The 17,918-nt window shown below is 38.0% G+C and overlaps 1 protein-coding gene across 3 annotated transcripts; it reads right to left on the reverse strand.

Annotated features, from left to right (window-relative positions):
* Positions 1-27: 27 nt before the first annotated feature.
* Positions 28-14,096, reverse strand: LOC311299000 (uncharacterized protein). 3 transcript variants are annotated; one of them, XM_084422380.1, is made up of 2 exons: positions 13,985-14,096; positions 28-1,344 (listed from the first exon to the last, which is right to left on the reverse strand). In XM_084422380.1, the coding sequence occupies exon 2, from the start codon at positions 1,331-1,333 to the stop codon at positions 290-292; it is 1,044 nt and encodes a 347-aa protein (XP_084278506.1). In that variant the 5' UTR covers positions 1,334-1,344; positions 13,985-14,096; the 3' UTR covers positions 28-289. The 3 variants fall into 3 exon arrangements, with proteins under 3 accessions (XP_084278506.1, XP_084278508.1, XP_084278507.1); XM_084422382.1 differs by lacking the exon at positions 13,985-14,096 and adding an exon at positions 10,351-10,430; XM_084422381.1 differs by lacking the exon at positions 13,985-14,096 and adding an exon at positions 10,325-10,420.
* Between the last annotated feature and the right edge of the window lie 3,822 nt (positions 14,097-17,918).

Raw genomic sequence — 17,918 nt, forward strand, 5'->3', positions numbered from 1 at the left:
TGGCAATGAAAACACTAAGACTTTAAAAGCAGTATCCAGCTTTATTAAAAGCAAAATCAAAATGTATATGCTATAAAGTAAAATATGTGGAAAAACAACAAGCTTTTAATTACATGTTTATGCCAAATATGACTACTTCTACGCTAATACAGACTGAGCACACATTTTTTCTTGCAAAACTTTCCCAAAGCCTGATTTATCCACACTATTACAAGATTTAAGGTTAGGTTACATGTGTACGATTTTAAGGAATTTCATGAGATTTAAAGTAGGATTCTGTCTGTTTCTTTTAATCATAAACTGATTGTGCGGGTGGCAGTGGGACTTCAGTTGGAGGGTTTGGATCATCTTCAATCTTTAAATCATGGCAGAACAACACTGGTTCTTGACCGAGACCCAGTCTGTACTGCCACAGATATAAAGACTCGTTTGGCTTCAGCTGAAATGTGAGTTGTTCCTCCTCTTCAGTCGCTTCGTTCCAGCTTTCGTTTTCAGTGCTGACGTGTGAACCTCCATATTCTGCAGAAAAGGAGAACTGCAATTTCGCAATTAATGCAGCAAGAGCTCCAGATTCATTCGAGACTGACGCGTCTATCTTCCAGTTGCGTGTGATCTGAGACGACATCTTCTCCTTATTGTATCCAACCTTTTTATTGATTTTCTTTTGCCGTGTCACTGGTGTATTGCTGTCATTAGTTATAGTTTCAATATTCTCCCAAATGCCAAAGGATGGGCCTTTAGTTACGGACAGCCCACCAGGAAGGAAGTTAACAACATCGGGATGAACAGAATAGACAGCAGTGCGCTGATCTTTGTTGAAGTTGGTACCTTTGTAGTACTCGACTCCCGACTCTGAGACTGGCTTGAGGAAGTAGTAGTGGTCTGGCAGGCCCCAGTAATAGAGGCCGTTTCTGCAGTCGGGATGGAGCTTGTATTCTACACCATCTGAGTCGTAATTCAGGTTTGTTGTTCTTCGATAAGTGCCCTTTTCTTGGAAGATGATGTAAAACTTGCCAAAGGCTGAGAGGTAGTGGTCTCCACCCCGGCAATTGGGATGAAGGCTGTAAACTTCAGCACCGCTGTCTGTCGTCAGGTTGGTGACTCTGCGGTAGGAATTGCCCTTGATGATGTAAAAGTAGCCATCTCCACTACCAAGGTAATTGTCTCCATTTTGGCAGGAAGGGTGCAGACCGAAAATAGTGGTGCCATAACCTTTATTGAAATTGCTTGACTGCATATAGCAGCCGAGATCAGAGCGGATTATATAATAGTAGTCTTTCACTCCAAAGAAGTCAGTGCCTTTTGCTTTGCTCTTGGGAATAATGCCTTTCATCGTGCCTGAACCTGCAACACAGAATAAACCAAACATTCAATCTCCACACCAAATGAATGCGGTTATTTTAGTCCTTTTATAGATAGCGCTCACTGATTACCAAAACAGCTTTATATATATGTTTAACAATTCCACTGAAGGCAAGTCTTAAGAGAACCCAAGTGCAAATTATTTAGATAAACGTGAACAAACATAAAACAAAAGCATGGTGTGGCATGAACTTAGAACAAAACATAAACGTGGACGTGGAGCTTACCATCAATGGTTACACAAACAAAATTTGACAAAGACACATGGCAAACATGAGGATTTAAATACACACAAGACTAATGACAAGACAAGGGACACCTGTGAACAATGAAACAATGAACCAATGACAACATGACACATGAGACAAGGGAACACATGGCAGGATCACATGACAGACATGAAACAGGAACATGAAACATAACCAAATCATGACAATATGAGAGAGGAAAAATGAAAGCTAACTGATGATCTAATCCTGAGCTTTCAATGAAAATTCAGAAAAAAATGTTTATTTCAAAATGTACCTCTAATAAATAAAGTGTTATTAATGTGTGTCCAAACCAGAGGTCGTGTTAACTGAAAATGTTATGTCATTGACAGAATTTTTTTAGCAGTGATGGAAATATAGTGTAAACAGTGCAGTACTTCTGAGTTCTACGTCAGAACAGAAGAAACTGTTGAATAAAGTTGTGGTAGTTAAATTGCTGTCTATGGAGGGGTTTACAGCAGATTTCATAAAAAAATATCTCAATTTGTGTTCCGAAGATGAACAAAGGTCTTACGGGTTTGGAACGACTTGAGGGAGAGTAATTAATGACGGAATTTTCTTTTTTGGGTGAACTAACCCTTTGACTCAAGTACATTTCTAATGAAAAAAACTGTACTTTTCCTTCGTTACTCTGGGCGGCGTTCCTCTTGTTACTTTATTTTAATTCAATACATGTTAAAACTACTATATATATATATATATAATTTTTTTTTTTTTTTTCTTGCCACTAGGGGTCGCTGACCCTTTACAATAACAAAGGTGTAGATTGATGACGTAGTGATAAGCGGTATCATTGAACTTGCTGTCATGCTGATGGATCTAATAATATTTATGGATGAGTGAATACATTGATGTTTTTTAACATGACTGTGGTATGAAGCAGGGCGCGATTGCTAAATGGGAGACAGATATCAGCGCCACACGAGAGTCCCGGGGATATAAAGGAATAAGGACATTTAATTCTACCGAACTACAAGCAAGTGCTGAATTAATACTCACACAGGTCAGTTTATTAGACGAATTAAACTTGTGCCCAAATGAATGAGCACTGTGCCGCTGTTCGTCCGACTGTTTGTACTGTACTGTATTTTATTTTTCTAAACTGTTTTAATTATTCTTATTTCTTTTTATTATTTTAATTTCTTCTATGTAAATCACTTTGAATTGCCATTGTGTATGAAATGTGCTATATAAATAAACTTGCCTTGCCTTGCCTTGCCTTGTGAGGAAACGCAGCGCTGTTTGACTTGGTCTAATGTTACACTATCATACTAAACTGCATTTCAGTGTGTTGAAAGTTATAATGTTATTCTATGTGTTAGTTTGTTGTCTGTATGAGACTAGCAGTAAGTTATATCAACATTAGAATATCGTACTGATCATATTCATCATGTTATAGTTATATAACATTGATTCGTTTTATGTATATTTGCTCACCTGTCTAATAAAGTACATGCAAGAGCGGAGTCTCGGTCAAGTCAAAGTTTGTCGCAGAGCTCTCAGCATCTCGAAAATGCAATGCCAAAATTGATCCTCATTTTATTTCTCCTTTTGCAGATGCAGACGACACACAGCTCTACTTAGCCCTATCGCCTAACGATTACAGCCCCATTGACTCCCTGTGCCAATGCATTGATGAAGTCAACAGTTGGATGTGTCAAAACTTTCTTCAGTTAAACAAAGACAAAACTGAAGTCATTGCGTTTGGAAACAAAGATGAAGTTCTCAAGGTGAACGCATACCTTCACTCCAGGGGTCAAACAACTAAACATCAAGTCAGGAATCTTGGTGTGACACTAGAGTCAGACCTTAGTTTCAGTAGTCATGTCAAAGCAATAACTAAATCAGCATACTATCATCTGAAAAATATTGCAAGAATTAGATGCTTTGTTTCCAGACAAGACTTAGAGAAACTTGTTCATGCTTTCATCACCAGCAGGGTGGATTACTGTAATGGACTCCTCACTGGCCTTCCCAAAAAGACCATAAGACAGTTGCAGCTCATACAGAACGCTGAGCAGAACCAGAACATATGAACACATCACACCAGTCCTCAGGTCTTTACACTGGCTCCCAGTTAGATTTAGGATTGATTTTAAAGTATTATTACTGGTATATAAATCATTCAATGGCCTAGGACCTCAATATATTGCAGATATGCTCACTGAATATAAACCCAACAGATCACTCAGATCACTAGGATCATATCAGCTAGAAATACCAAGGGTTCACTTTAAGTATGGCGAGTCTGCTTTAGCTATTATGCTGGAACCAGCTTCCAGAGGAGATCAGGGGCCAGTTGCATAAACATAGCCATTATGTTAAGACTGTGTCTTAAGAACTAGTATGATCAACTAGAAGTTAGTTTGGGGTAATCAGTCTTACTGTTCGGTGTCAAATTCGACCAATCTACGTTTTTATGTTACTGACTTTAAAAAGTTATTAACAGTTTTAAAGAATAAAATTAGATGACTAACTTGTAAGACTAGTCTTAACAGTTTGTGCAACTGGCCACAGATGTGCTCCTACAGTAGTCACATTCAAATCCAGACTCAAAACACTTCTGTTTAGCTATGCATTTAATGAATGAGCACTGTGCCAATGTTCGTCCGACTGATTACACTGTATTTTATGTTGCATCCTTTTTATTCTAAACTGAACTCAAATGGCACTGAGCATTGAGTAAGAGAGATGAAACCATGCTGATGACCTGGGTCTGTGGTGGAGTAGTGAGATTGACGTGATTAAACTCGAGGTTCTGTGGGGTGCGGACTGGATCGACTCCATTCCTAGAGCTTCCGAACAAATGGGTTTTTGGGGTGCGGACTGATGAGGCAATGAACCCGAGGTTACCCCGTGAGTCAGTCCTAGAACTCCTGTACGATTTAAGGAAAAAAATCGGGTCCATTGAAGACGTCCAATAGATTTCTTAGGCGCGCTGAAAGAACACCACAGACACAGTGTAATCACCATGGGAAAATCTCAGAGTAAAACTGGGAGTTGTGAAAAATATGATACACTGGTGTTTTTCCAGATGAGAAGTTTATCTATGTATTATCTTTTTACTTTTTTTAATTCATTTTATAACTGTATCATATATCTCTTTTAATTTATGTTATAACTGTTTTAATTTCCCTTGCTTTTATTTTGTGATTATTTAATTCCTTTCTGTAAAGCTTTGAATTGCCATAGTGTATGAAATGTGCTAAATAAATAAACTTGCCTTGCCTTGGCCATGGTCCATAATGTCTGAACGAAACAACAAAAGCGTGAGCGCGCCGCTAGATGTAACGCAGTTGTCCACGTCTGTCGCCATGGTTACTATGGCAGTACAAGTGGAAACCAGGGATAACGCGGATATTTCGTCATTGACGGGACAAGTGACAAGGGAAGGGCACTATTTAAAATTGTGAATTTTTTTGAATTTACAAATTCTTGGAAACATTAAGGATAATGTAAGTACACAATTGAAAGAAATATATAACACTGCAAGTGGTTTTTAGATATTTTGATACAAATTCTTATTCTTATTACATGTTGTACCTTTAAGAAATGCGTAGTTCATTCCAAGCACACTGTGTCTTTATGAGCAATGCTCCATTCACAAATGAATCACTCTTTTGAGTTGCTTTTGTTCAAAGATTTGATTTATCGAAAACAGTGATGTCATCGTCCAGCTCAGTTTAGTTCACATACAATGGTGTTGTAACGGTCACCAGCTGGAGTGCCTTCGAGAGCCACCAGAGGCCACTCCACACTAGACTGTGATCACTCCTTCAAACACTACATTTCCCATAACGCACTGCCCGGACTCATCAGCACTCATCTCTTCACAAATAAAAACCTTTCATGTTTGTGTTTGATTTGTTCATTAAATAAATTATTTTACCCATTAAAGTGTGACAATTAAAATATAAAATGAGCTTATATGATTCAATAAGATTTAATGTAGACCTTCTCTCTCTCTCTCTCTCTCTCTCTCTCTCTCTCTCTCTCTCTCTCTCTCTCTCTCTACACACACACACACACACACACACACACACACACACACGCACACACACACACACACACACACACACACACACAATAAATAAGGACATTGTCTGATAGGATCATCTGTTATTAAATGTGCTTATGACACTTGTCACTGATAGTGCTTATCAACTGTAGGAATGACAGAAAGTTGATAAAGATTTTAATTATTTTTAGTATTTTTGGCTGTTGCCATTGCTCTAAATACAAACCATTAACCAAACACCAACACCCTATCCCCTAATCCCACCCTAAACCCAAATACCAACACCAAATTACATAAAATCACCAAAAAGTGCAAAGATTTTACAAAAACAAAAAGACACAACTACAAAAAAATAATAGCCTAAGTAGCAAAAAATTAATTTTGCTTATTTAAATGTAATATATTGATTAACTTTCAAAGTACAGCACTCTCCCATAGACTGTAAAAAAATATGGACGTAGTGTCCGTGACGTCACCCGTAGGTTTCTGAAGAGCATTTTTGAAGCCTAAAGTGTGCGGAGCCGGCCGTAGCCATCTTGGCCTTGCGTCACTCCCGGATAACAGAAAATGGGCAAAGAGGCGGGGCGTGACGGGCTTTGGTGGAGCTGAGGAACCTGGCCATAGATATGAGCCTGGCTATCCGAAATCACTAGCTCGAGCCTCGACGTGATCGAGTTAGCTGATTATGTAACGCCAATTAAAAGTTCCTATTTTTGCCCTTCGAAATATTAATAGTTAAAAGACATGGCTGCAAGTGAGACTGTGTATTGTGATTCTGTACTAACGTTATTCTGCTAGTTGAAAATGTATTATGCACTAATATTACTTCAAGAGTGTGTGTGTGTGACAGTGATTGATGTGCATACATGTCAGTCACTCTTTCTTATGGTCCGTCAGCGCGGCATCGCTCAAGTTCGTAGAGGGCTCATTCTCTAATTTAGGGTACATTTCATGTCAGCAAAAAAGCACAAGAGCACTGTCCTTTCTCAGTGGAACATTAAGTGTCTCAATATAGTATATTAATTCAGTGTTACATATCTGTTATCTGCTGAGCTTAAACATTAACTGTTTTTACTTTTTTTTTTTATTAAAAAGATGTATTTACTTCAGAGTTTGTCAACTATGTTACGGACAAACAGGGTGTTATAAAAAACATTCAATTCAGTCTTGCACTTGAAATTAAATGCAATTTAGAAGGCTCTTGAGTCTATTTCTGCCACACATACAATTGTTATTTAAAATGATTTTCATAATCAACCTTTTTTTAAAGATGAACATGCAATGCATTTATAACTGTCCTTATGGACAAGGATGTTTTTCATCATAAATCTCCATTAAAGTTATTTTTGATCATTAAAAAAGATGTTATAGTAAACTCCAACCTATGCAAATAAGTAGAATGCTTAAAAATGTCAGAAACATCAATATTGGCTATTTTAACTTAAAAAATCTAAGTGTAACCTAGGTGACAATGAAAATCACACGGTTGACACTAGTAACCTAGTTGACTGGACATATTGTTAAATAAACAACCAGTATATTGTATATTAATGTAAAGACAAAACATGTGGGTAACTGGGAACATTAAAGGGATAGGTCACTTTGAAATAATTTTTTGGTATGTTTTAGCTTACCTCAAGGGCATCCAATGTAGGTGTCTTTTTTTCCGCAGTAGTTTCAATTTTGATATTTTTAGGTCATACCGTTCTTGTCTGTCAGTCATATAATGCAGGTCTATGGTCACCACCTCAAAGAGCATGCACAGAGAAGTCCAAATTAAACAATTCCCCATCGTAAGTACACATTCTTCTGGCTTAGTCTGCCCTCAGATCACTTGGCCGTAGTTGTGTACAAAAGGTAAAAACGATATAAATACTGTTCGTTTTCTCACATAAACCGCTCGTTTCGTGTCTTAGGCCATCAGTGTGTACTTACGATGGGGAATTGTTTCATTTGGACTTCTCTGTGCATGCTCTTTGAGCCAGTGACCATAGACCTGCATTATATGACTGACAGACAAGAACGGTTTGACCTAAAAATATCAAAATTGAAACTACTGTGGAAACAAAGACACCTACATCTTGGATGCCCTTGAGGTAAGCTAAAACATACCAAAACTTAATTTCAAAGTGAACTATCCCTTTAAATGGATAAACCTGGGCTGCGTTCAGCCCCGACAAAACGTTGCACAACGTTTTTTAAACAGAAACGGTGATGTGTTGAACACACTGTTCTGATGACGCAAGAGTTGCAACTATGGCAGCTGAGAAGGCCATTCTTTGTGTTCTTTGTGATGAATTTTCTGAGCCTGATGAAGTCGGTATAAATATGTGTTTAATACTACAAAATATGCGCAATGTTACAGTTACTGCACTTGCCGCCCAGAACATCCCAGTCGAGTGAAGGGATTGCTGAAACTGAAGCACACATCTTACCTAATTCAGACTAAAACACATCTATTTAGCCTCACATACTGACTTTATTTGTAGTTACTGTTTTAATACCCCATATTTTCTTTCTCATTTTTAGGAAAAGCACTTAATTACCATTGTTTATTTCTATACCTGTCATACACTTGCAATGAAGCTAAAAATATAAACAACTACATCATTATGTTGATATCCTATATTTTTTACAATAAAACTTTCGACAAACATGTCTTCTAATATCCTCAGTTGTTGCGTATACCGAGCTGCATCGAACACATTTGTACATTACTCTCCTTGAACCCATTGTGCGAGTTCACTTTAATACCACGTGCTTTATATACATGTTGCTGCTGATTGGACTGCAGTTCTGACACACCCACCAAACAAGAGAAAACGTATCTCAAACCCCGTTGCACACCGGTGCACGCCGTTTCCAGGAAACATGACGCTCAACCCGGAAACCGTAGCAAAACGTTGCGCACCGTTTTGAACTTGAACATGCCCCTGTTTCGCCTCATGAACTCTACCTGCTGCTCTGAGGTGGATGGTTGTCTGGACTGTGCGGTGGTGTAATTACGTACGTACGTACGTATATATATATATATATATATATATATATATATATACACACACACACACACACACACACATGCAGTCCATATAAATAACATAGAAACAATTAATGATCATGATATGCCATTGAGCACTGATGTAACTTAGTTGAAAGATAGTTGACCGTAACTTAGTTGACCATAACTTAGTTGACAATTTCCATATTTCTTCCCCATAACAGAAATGGTGGACCTAGCCTAGCTAACCACATGTCATTTTTTTTGAGCAGGTTAATGTAAGAATTCAACACAAAATTTCATTATAATAAATAAAACTTTTTAGCCATGACAATGTACATAACATACTGGATGGTTAATAATACAGCTGTTGACAATATGCTTTTCTACATCAAATATTGAAAAAACTGAGAGGAGATTTAACATGGTGTGTTTGAAATTGCCTCCACAGAGGAAAATGACATCACATAGTGCTGGTCACATGGTCTTGGGACAAACCATTTTTGAGTTGCTGGGGGGAGGTTTTGTTTGTAACATAGTTGACCAACATTTTGTGGACACGAATAAATTAATATATTTTAAATATTTAAATAAATAATTTCTATTTGAAACTATTATTTTCCTTTAATATTAAGACTTTTGTAAAAGATTGCAAAAAGAATTGATTTGTTTTAATGATTTTAATGTATGTTTTTGGACCCTCAACTTTCTCACATTGAAATCGGACATGGACAAAACTGTACATTTAGGGCCATAATGACACATTTTAAGCAAAATGAAGAATATATTGCACATATTGTCTGTGTGATGTTATTTCATGAAGCAAGTTTACACATAAAATGCTATTTGTTTGAAGAAATTTGATTGTATAAGTATATTTAACATCAGTGGACATGCAGTGTACCCTAAATTATAGAATCACCCAGAGAGCTTATTCAGTCCATTTTAAATTCTGATTTTGGCCGCCTCTCAAATGGGTACCGTTAAACCATAGATATATTGCCTTTGAAGTGCAAGTAAATGCGCTAGAAAATCCGCGCTCATTCATGTGCATTTATAGCACGGACGGAGAAAGCGCCGACGCCTGCAGGATTTCATCTGACGGTACATAAGCATATTATAATCCATCTGTTCCGTGAGAGCAGAACGAACGAGCCTTTAATGACGTTTTTAAATCTGAAAACTCCAAAAAGCAACGAAATTGCCAGATATCCATTAGTGCATGTTCACAGAGGAAAACAACTGAAATACAGCGCTGGTTGTTCTCTCGAACGATACTCGACGACAACGACGGACTCCAAAGACGTGGGCTTTGTACCCAAGTAATGGGTGTATTAAATAGTATGAAATAATCCCGAAAAAAAGCACAAACACTGCAGAGAAGGCAAGTTCAGCAGCTAACATTTGCTGAGGTGAAGTGACGGCTAACAGCAGACAAACGGCTAGCATTGACATCAGCGACAACCTACCTGTCACTCAAGTGGCCACACCCTTAAATTTAAATATGAATCAACTAAACGGATGAGTTATAAAAAAAATTCACCCCCCTCACAGTTGTTATGAAGGGCAAAATTAGCTGTATAGACCAAAGCCACATAGAGATCCAGGCTGTAAACATGTTTTTTTCTGCTGTAAAGTTGGTAATTTTAACATGGGGGAGATACAGATTTGACTCACTTCTGCAGCCAGCCAGTTTAACTCACTTCCGTGTTGGTTTCAAGAGAGAGACGGGGAGGTTGCCGCTTGCACTCTCCTCACAAACCCATCTACCAGACTGAGGCAACAAAAGCTGTGTCCCAAAGTTGAAGGTTGCATCCTTCGAAGGACGCAGACTTCAAGGATGCAGCCTATGCGTCCTCTGAAGGACGCACCATGTAGCCTTCCTAGGATTTCCTAATTGTGCAACCAGGTGTTCCCGATCACCGCTCCTGGCGCCAAGCAACGGTGCGAGAGGACAGCTGCTATCCTGATCATTCATTTTGATAACTGAGTAAACAGCTATGGAGCCAGAATTGGCTATTGTCATTTTTATGTTTAATATTTTACTGGAGGTCATGGTGTGCCCCGGCGCTGCCGAATCATGTATTTTCGGTAAAACCCAATTTAATATAAAAAGTCCAGTATTTCTCGCGCTCGTCATCTGCAGCTGTCACGGTTGCCAGGCGACAAGAACAATCCTTCGTAGGCTAGACCGGTCCGAGCGCGTCAGATGCGCCCTTTGATATGGGACGCTGCTGTAGTTAGCAACAATTTGTTAATATTGTGACAATAAGCCTACATTTTGTTACTTAAATTTTCGGAACTGCATATTTCGTTAAGTATTCACTTACAAATGTGAAGTAACCTGAAGTACTTTTTTCCCTCACGTCACAATATGATTACATTACACTACACAAAAGTATATAATGTAACAACCAGATATTACTGTATATTGAAAATATACAGAAGTAAAATGCAACATAGCCTACACAGTAATGCAGTAGTAGCCTAATATAAATGCAGTAGTTATTAAAAGTACTTTTTTCAGAAAGCCGTCGATTGAATCAGCCCTGCAAACCTGTTGGTAGACAACTTAGTGGATAGTGGAAATATGCACTTTAACACGAGACCATCCCAGATGATGTCCCACCAGCAGGAGGCATTACCAGGGGCAGCCCATCCCGGTCCAGCAGCTCCAGCGTCTCCCTGCTCAGCTCAATAGAGTCTACATCATTTTTTTCTTATTTTATGTATTGTAAAATTAAATGTTTATGTTGATTTTGATATGTTTAACGTATTTTGTAAATAGTTGGAAAAAGTACTTTAATGTAGCCTAAAGAACAAATGATTTTCATTTACCAATTTTATTTGAAAAAATAAAAAGGTATAGAATTTGTTTCATGCAGAAAGTATTACTGTCATTACAAAAATAAACAATGTCCAGAACAATTCATTCTCTTTTATTTACACAATTAAAGTTGCATAAAAATAAATGTACATAATTTTTCTTTTAAAAAATAAAAGTGAAAAAAGTTAAACAAGAATATGTAGAAAATATATATTTTTTTCAATCATTCTCTCAAGAAGAGAAAACAGCCTATCCATCCTCTCCCTTCTTTCCTGTGCACTCCTTGCCTCTACCTCCCTCTCTAGTTGCATTTCTTCTCTGATCAAGTCCAAAAACTCGTCCTGTCTCGCCGCCTTCGTGCTGGTGCTGCTGCCCCTGGCTCCTCCTCACCGTGGGCACCCACTACTGAACTCGGCCCTAGTGTGTCCTCAGGGATTGAGGCGATGAGGACAGGGGGGTTGGTGTCCTCTGTCCCAACATCTCATCCATGAGGACAAACCAGGGCCAAGTTGCAGCAGTGGGTTTCCCACTCACACCCTCTCCTGTCCCAGGACACTTGCAATCCTAAAGGCAGAGCAAATGAACCGTGACTTGTTAATAACAACAACAGGACAATACATTTCAGCAAAGATGTGTGTATTACTTTTCTTTATATATATATATATATATATATATATATAGACCCATTTTTTCCTGAATTGTTCTAAAAAAGCAGAAAAGGGTACTTAACACAGAGGAGCAATCTTAAGTGCATTGTTAACACTGCAAAATGAGACACATCAAGACATGCATACAAAATACTTAAGAAATCATATTTCTGTATACTAAAATTTGGTTAAAACCACATTGCATGACAGCACTACAAAAACACAAAGTGAAACCTTATTGCCGTATCTACTGCTTTTCTTATTGTTTTGGGCTTTATTGGGTGAGTGATATTTCTTATGATATACAAGTGCAAATATTACAAATAGGTCGTTAAACTAATAACGTTATTACCACAAGTTTTGCCTAAAACTACCTGATAAATGTAGCCACGCAATGGTGACGAAGGAGTTAAGAAGAAGTTTATAAGAAAATTTAACTCTGGTTTCGCTAGCTATTTGAGTAAATGAAAACATAATACTTACATTTAAATGTGAATTTGCTGTCCACCACCGATCTCTAATCTCGGCCGCCTTTAAAAATAAATAAATAAATGCTGTCGTCAACGGCGCGCAATGACTTATGGGGTAGAATAGGCCGCTAAGTGTCCATTAATGTATCCTTCTTTTCACGGGAAACGAAGGGTGCATTTGGCGTCGCTTTTGAATCAGGGAAGCCTTCGTCGCGGCGCGATGACGCAACCGGCCTTCGAATATGGCCTTCGAAGGATGGAGAATTGAATTGGGACAGCCTTCATCGAGCCGCGGTGACGCAATCGGCCTTCAAATGCGACCTTCCAAGGATGCAGCCTTTGAATTGGGACGTCCTTCGTCGCGCCGCGGTGACGCAATCGGCCTTCAAATACGGCCATCCGGCCTTCAAATACGGCCTTCGAAGGACGCAGCCTTCACTTTGGGACACAGCTAATGACTCGTTAGATACAATCTGGAGTTCGAGCCTTCTGACACCCAAAGCGAAACGCGCACGTGATTGGACAGAAAGTGAGGCTTCGTTTGTCATCGATCACGTGACTCTAGTAAACCAATACACACCCTGATACGGGGCTTCACTAGAAATTGTTTCGCTTCTGTGATACGCGCATCGAAGCTTCAGTGTCATATGTAACATCACTAGCAACAGGGGTTCATCTTCACACAGTCTTGTGTTCGCGGCACTGGGCGCTTCACTGTAGGGATGGGGAAATGAAGCCTCATAAATCACTGAGGCTTTCCCCTGACTGTTCCGGGAAAAGATTCAAAGCTTCGAGAGTGTCGAGAACAGCGCCATCTGGTGCTTATTTAAAATAAAGCAGCCAGAAGCCTGTGTTAGAAGCTCTGGCAGATGAAGCAACCACAACACACTCCATAGTTTCAATGATGTGTAAAAATAAAAGCCTTACATGTTTGTGTTCGATTTGTTCATTAAATAAATTCATTTTCCCAAGTGTGACAATAAAATATAATAGCTTATAAGCTTATATGATTCAACAAGATTTAATGTGCCTACTCTCTCTCTCTCTCTCTCTCTCTCTCTCTACACACACACACACACAATGAATAAGGACATTGTCTGATAGGATCATCTGTTATTAAATGTCAATATCAATAATTGTAAATATCAACCAGACTGAGGCAACAATGACTCGTTAAATACGATCTGAAGTTCGAGCCTTCTGACACCCAAAGCGAAACACGCACGTGACTGGACAGAAAGTGAGGCTTCGTTTGTCATCGATCACGTGACTCTAGCAAACCAATACACACCTCGATACGGGGCTTCACTAGAAATTGTGTCGCTTATGTGATACGCTCATCGTTCAAATGAATTATAAGTCCACAAGTGCTCAGTATTAGAAACACACTAACCTGTTGGACTGTAGCCGGAGTCAGAAGAGCAGCTTCTCCTGGATCGAGTCTGAGAGATGTTTGTCTGACAGATTTCTGTCTTATATAAAGCTCTTCAGAGGGCTGGACAAACACACACACAGTCAGATCTGTCAGAAACAGCTCGGTAATTATTAACAGTCGGTGCATTGATGTGAAAAGGTATTTGGGTAACACTTTATAATAACTGCACGCTATTACTCATTAGTTAATCATTAGTAAACAGTTAATTCATCATTTATAAAGCATTAATAGACATTAATACCGCTATAAATGCTTTGTTCTTGATTTAAAAGCATGTCTATAATATGTTTAATAATTGTATTTTCATACTTTATTAATGATCAATTTATCATTTCTAAATGAAGTATTGCATTATTTCCAAACCAGTTATTTAGGAGTTGTCAGTGATTCATAAGATCACTTAGAAAGTGTAAGTAAATGTAGTAGATTCAGGCAGTTATAAAGCATTTAGTCGTGGTCAGTTAACTATTATTGTGAGCTCATCTAAAGTGAGGACTAGTTATGCCTGGTAAAGCGTTTATAAAGGAGATTTAAAGACTCAGTTTAATATTTCTTTGTTGTGTATCACTGTGTGTGTTTGTTTCCTTTCTCTGTTTAGGAGATAACTGCACACTCACAAAAATAGTTAACTGACCACGACTAAATGCTTAGAATACTACTAAATCCAGTTCATACTAGAGAAAAAGCCTAGAGGATGGGAAAGTGGAAAAGAATGTTCATCTTTATAATGTTTATACGGGAGGATCATCGCTCTACAGATTCAGAGACTCTTGTTATTACTAGATTGTAATTGACAGGAGTTAACCTGTTAATTGTAGGAGTAATAGCTATGCCCAAATATTTGAAGCCACTGATTGCATTTATAAAGAAAAGGTGAACTTTATTATTAATTAACTATACAAAACTATTAATCGATTTGAGCAACGTTGAAACATCTCTCAAGCTTTATGAGAAAAAGAGTTGTATCGCCTGCGTACAATCCGATGGTCACGATCTACACAATCTCATGCTCTTCATGATAGAGTTACTTCTGACTGCATTTGCTAAAGGCTCTAGTACTAAGTTAAAGAGCACTGATGACAAAGGGCATTCTTGTCACGCGTCTCTGTATATAATAAAATGCTTTTACATTGTATTGTTAGTTCTAACTTTAGCTATCAATTTAAAATATAAGATTTTAACCCAACGTTGAAATGAATATCCTAAACCAAAATGAGACAGTGTTTCAGTCATATAGCGAAGTCAAGTCACTATTAACCCTCTGGGGTCGTTCGGGTCAAAAATGACCCGAAGCGTTTAAATAAAAAAATATAAAAAATCGTAGCTTCATCAGAATGGTCCGAAACTTGGTGACTTTGTTGGTACTTGGTATATGAACACCCAAAAAAATTGGGGACAGGATTTGAATAGTCTAAGTGGCTGTAAAAAAAATAGTCACACTCAGGACATTCGGGTCAAAAATGACCCCCATAGGAAATGAATGGGAAATTGGCAAAAATATGAAAACACAGAGGTTTTTTTGTGCATACAATCTACAAATCAGCCACGATCCAGAAAAAAAGTACACAACAGTGAAGGGGTGAATCTATAAAACATCAAGAGTGCAAAACAGACACATCCACACACACACACAAACACACTTTTATACACATACACACTAATAAATTCAGATTACAAACATCTGTTTTGAATTTTTAAAAATCACAGCTTCATCGGAATGTTACGAAACTAGGTGACTTTTATGGTATTAGGTATGTGAACACACAAAAAATATTGAGGTCATGATCCAAGCATGCTAAGTGGTAGTCACACTTCTGCTCTTTGGTCAAAAATGACCCCATAGGAAATGAATGGGAAATTGTCAAAAATATGAAAACACAGAGTTTTTTTTGTGCATACAATCTACAAATAAACCAGGATGCAGAAAAAAAGGACTCAACAGTGAAGGGGTGAATCTCTAAAACATCAAGAGTGCAAAACAGACACATCCAGACACACACACACACACAAACACACTTTTATACACATATACACTAATAAATTCAGATAACAAAAATCTGTTTTGAATATTTAAAAATCACAGCTTCATCGGAATGTTACGAAACTAGGTGACTTTTATGGTATTAGGTATGTGAACACACAAAAAATATTGAGGTCATGATCCAAGCATGCTAAGTGGTAGTCACACTTCTGCTCTTTGGTCAAAAATGACCCCATAGGAAATGAATGGGAAATTGTCAAAAATATGAAAACACAGAGGTTTTTTTGTGCATACAATCTACAAATAAGCCAGGATGCAGAAAAAAAGGACTCAACAGTGAAGGGGTGAATCTCTAAAACATCAAGAGTGCAAAACAGACTAAATCTGTTCAGGCAAAAATCACTAGAATTCGCAAGCCTTTCTACAGAGAGCTGTAAATCCACTAGTGGTAAAAATGTGCTATTGCGTGATAAAAATGCTCAATGTGTCCACCAGATGGCACCCATCTCGTTTCAAAAATTGTTTTCATGAGGCCTAGGCTTGACTCTAAAATGAAATATGAAAAAAATTAATAAAAATATATATATATAAATTTTCCATTATATTCAATGGGGAAAAATGGGTTATAATTATTGCATAAATATTAATTATAAATCATAAAATTCTCTCAAAACACCAAAAAAGAAAAGAAAAAATATTATTAAAAACAATAAAAAAAAAATGTATGATGATTTTTTTTTATATATATTAATTTTGCCCTCCGGGTCATTTTTGACCCGAATGTCCTGAGTGTGAGTGTTCAATGAAAGACCCCAGAGGGTTAATATAACGCTTTATAAAACAGCTTTACAGTGATAACAGGAAAATGCTTAAATGATGCAGTTCATTTCTGCTGTACAGCCGCTCTTAAAGATAATAGTGTCATTGTTCAGCTTAAGTCAGTTCAGTGTTGATTCAGTACCGTTGTAAAGATCATTAATCATTTCATCTATAAAGCAGTTCTACAGAAAACAGTGTATCATCGTCAGCTCAGTTCAGTTCTCATATTGTTAAATATTAACTGTCCCCATCAAAGCAAGACAGAAATTCCTGATAAGAATGAACACAACAGCTCTCACAAAAAAAAGACACCATGCAATAAAACAATAAACTCACTGATCTGAAGAAAAGATCACGAAGCAAGGACACAGAAATCCATTTGCCTAATCGTCTCCTCACCACAGCCGGCCCAAGCCTTTATGGGCCCTGAACTGTATTTGGGGCCCTCGGTGTCGCCAATATGACTGATTATTGTCAATGCTTGATTATTCGCTGACTATAAATCGAACACATTATCAATTTTATTAGTTGTAGCTGTGTTGCTTGCATCAATGTATTTTTACCCTTCTACGGTTTTTAATTGTAACCCACAAGAGTGGCCAGCTGTTAATTTGTACTTTAACACTCAGGGCCCTATCTTGCACCCAGCGCAATTGACTTTGTACACCGACGTTTCATTCCTACGTTTCATTGTACACCATGTTTCATTCCTATTTTGCACCCGTGCACAGTGGACTTTTCCCTCCACAGACGCACGTCGGTTAACTAAGAAATACACTTGCGCTCCCCGGGGCGGTTTAGCCAAAAGAGGAGGCGTGTTCCGGCGCAAACGTTCCCTGGTGCTATTTTACAGGTTTAGAAAACAATTACGCCAATGGAGTACTTTCCATAAGATCATCTCTCAATGCAAATCAAACCAGCTATTAGGCTAACTGAAATAAAACCATGCCAATCTCTAGTTATGGTGAAGGCTATGTGATGATGTGGGGCTATGTTAATTCCAAAGGCCAAGGAAACTTTATCAGGATGCATAGTATCCTGGATCCTGGATCCATGAAGTAACTGGCCTTTAAAAATAAAAATCTGCCTGCC

This window comes from Rutilus rutilus (genome assembly GCF_951802725.1).
Source record: "Rutilus rutilus genome assembly, chromosome: 10".
Classification (NCBI taxonomy): Eukaryota; Metazoa; Chordata; class Actinopteri; order Cypriniformes; family Leuciscidae; genus Rutilus; species Rutilus rutilus.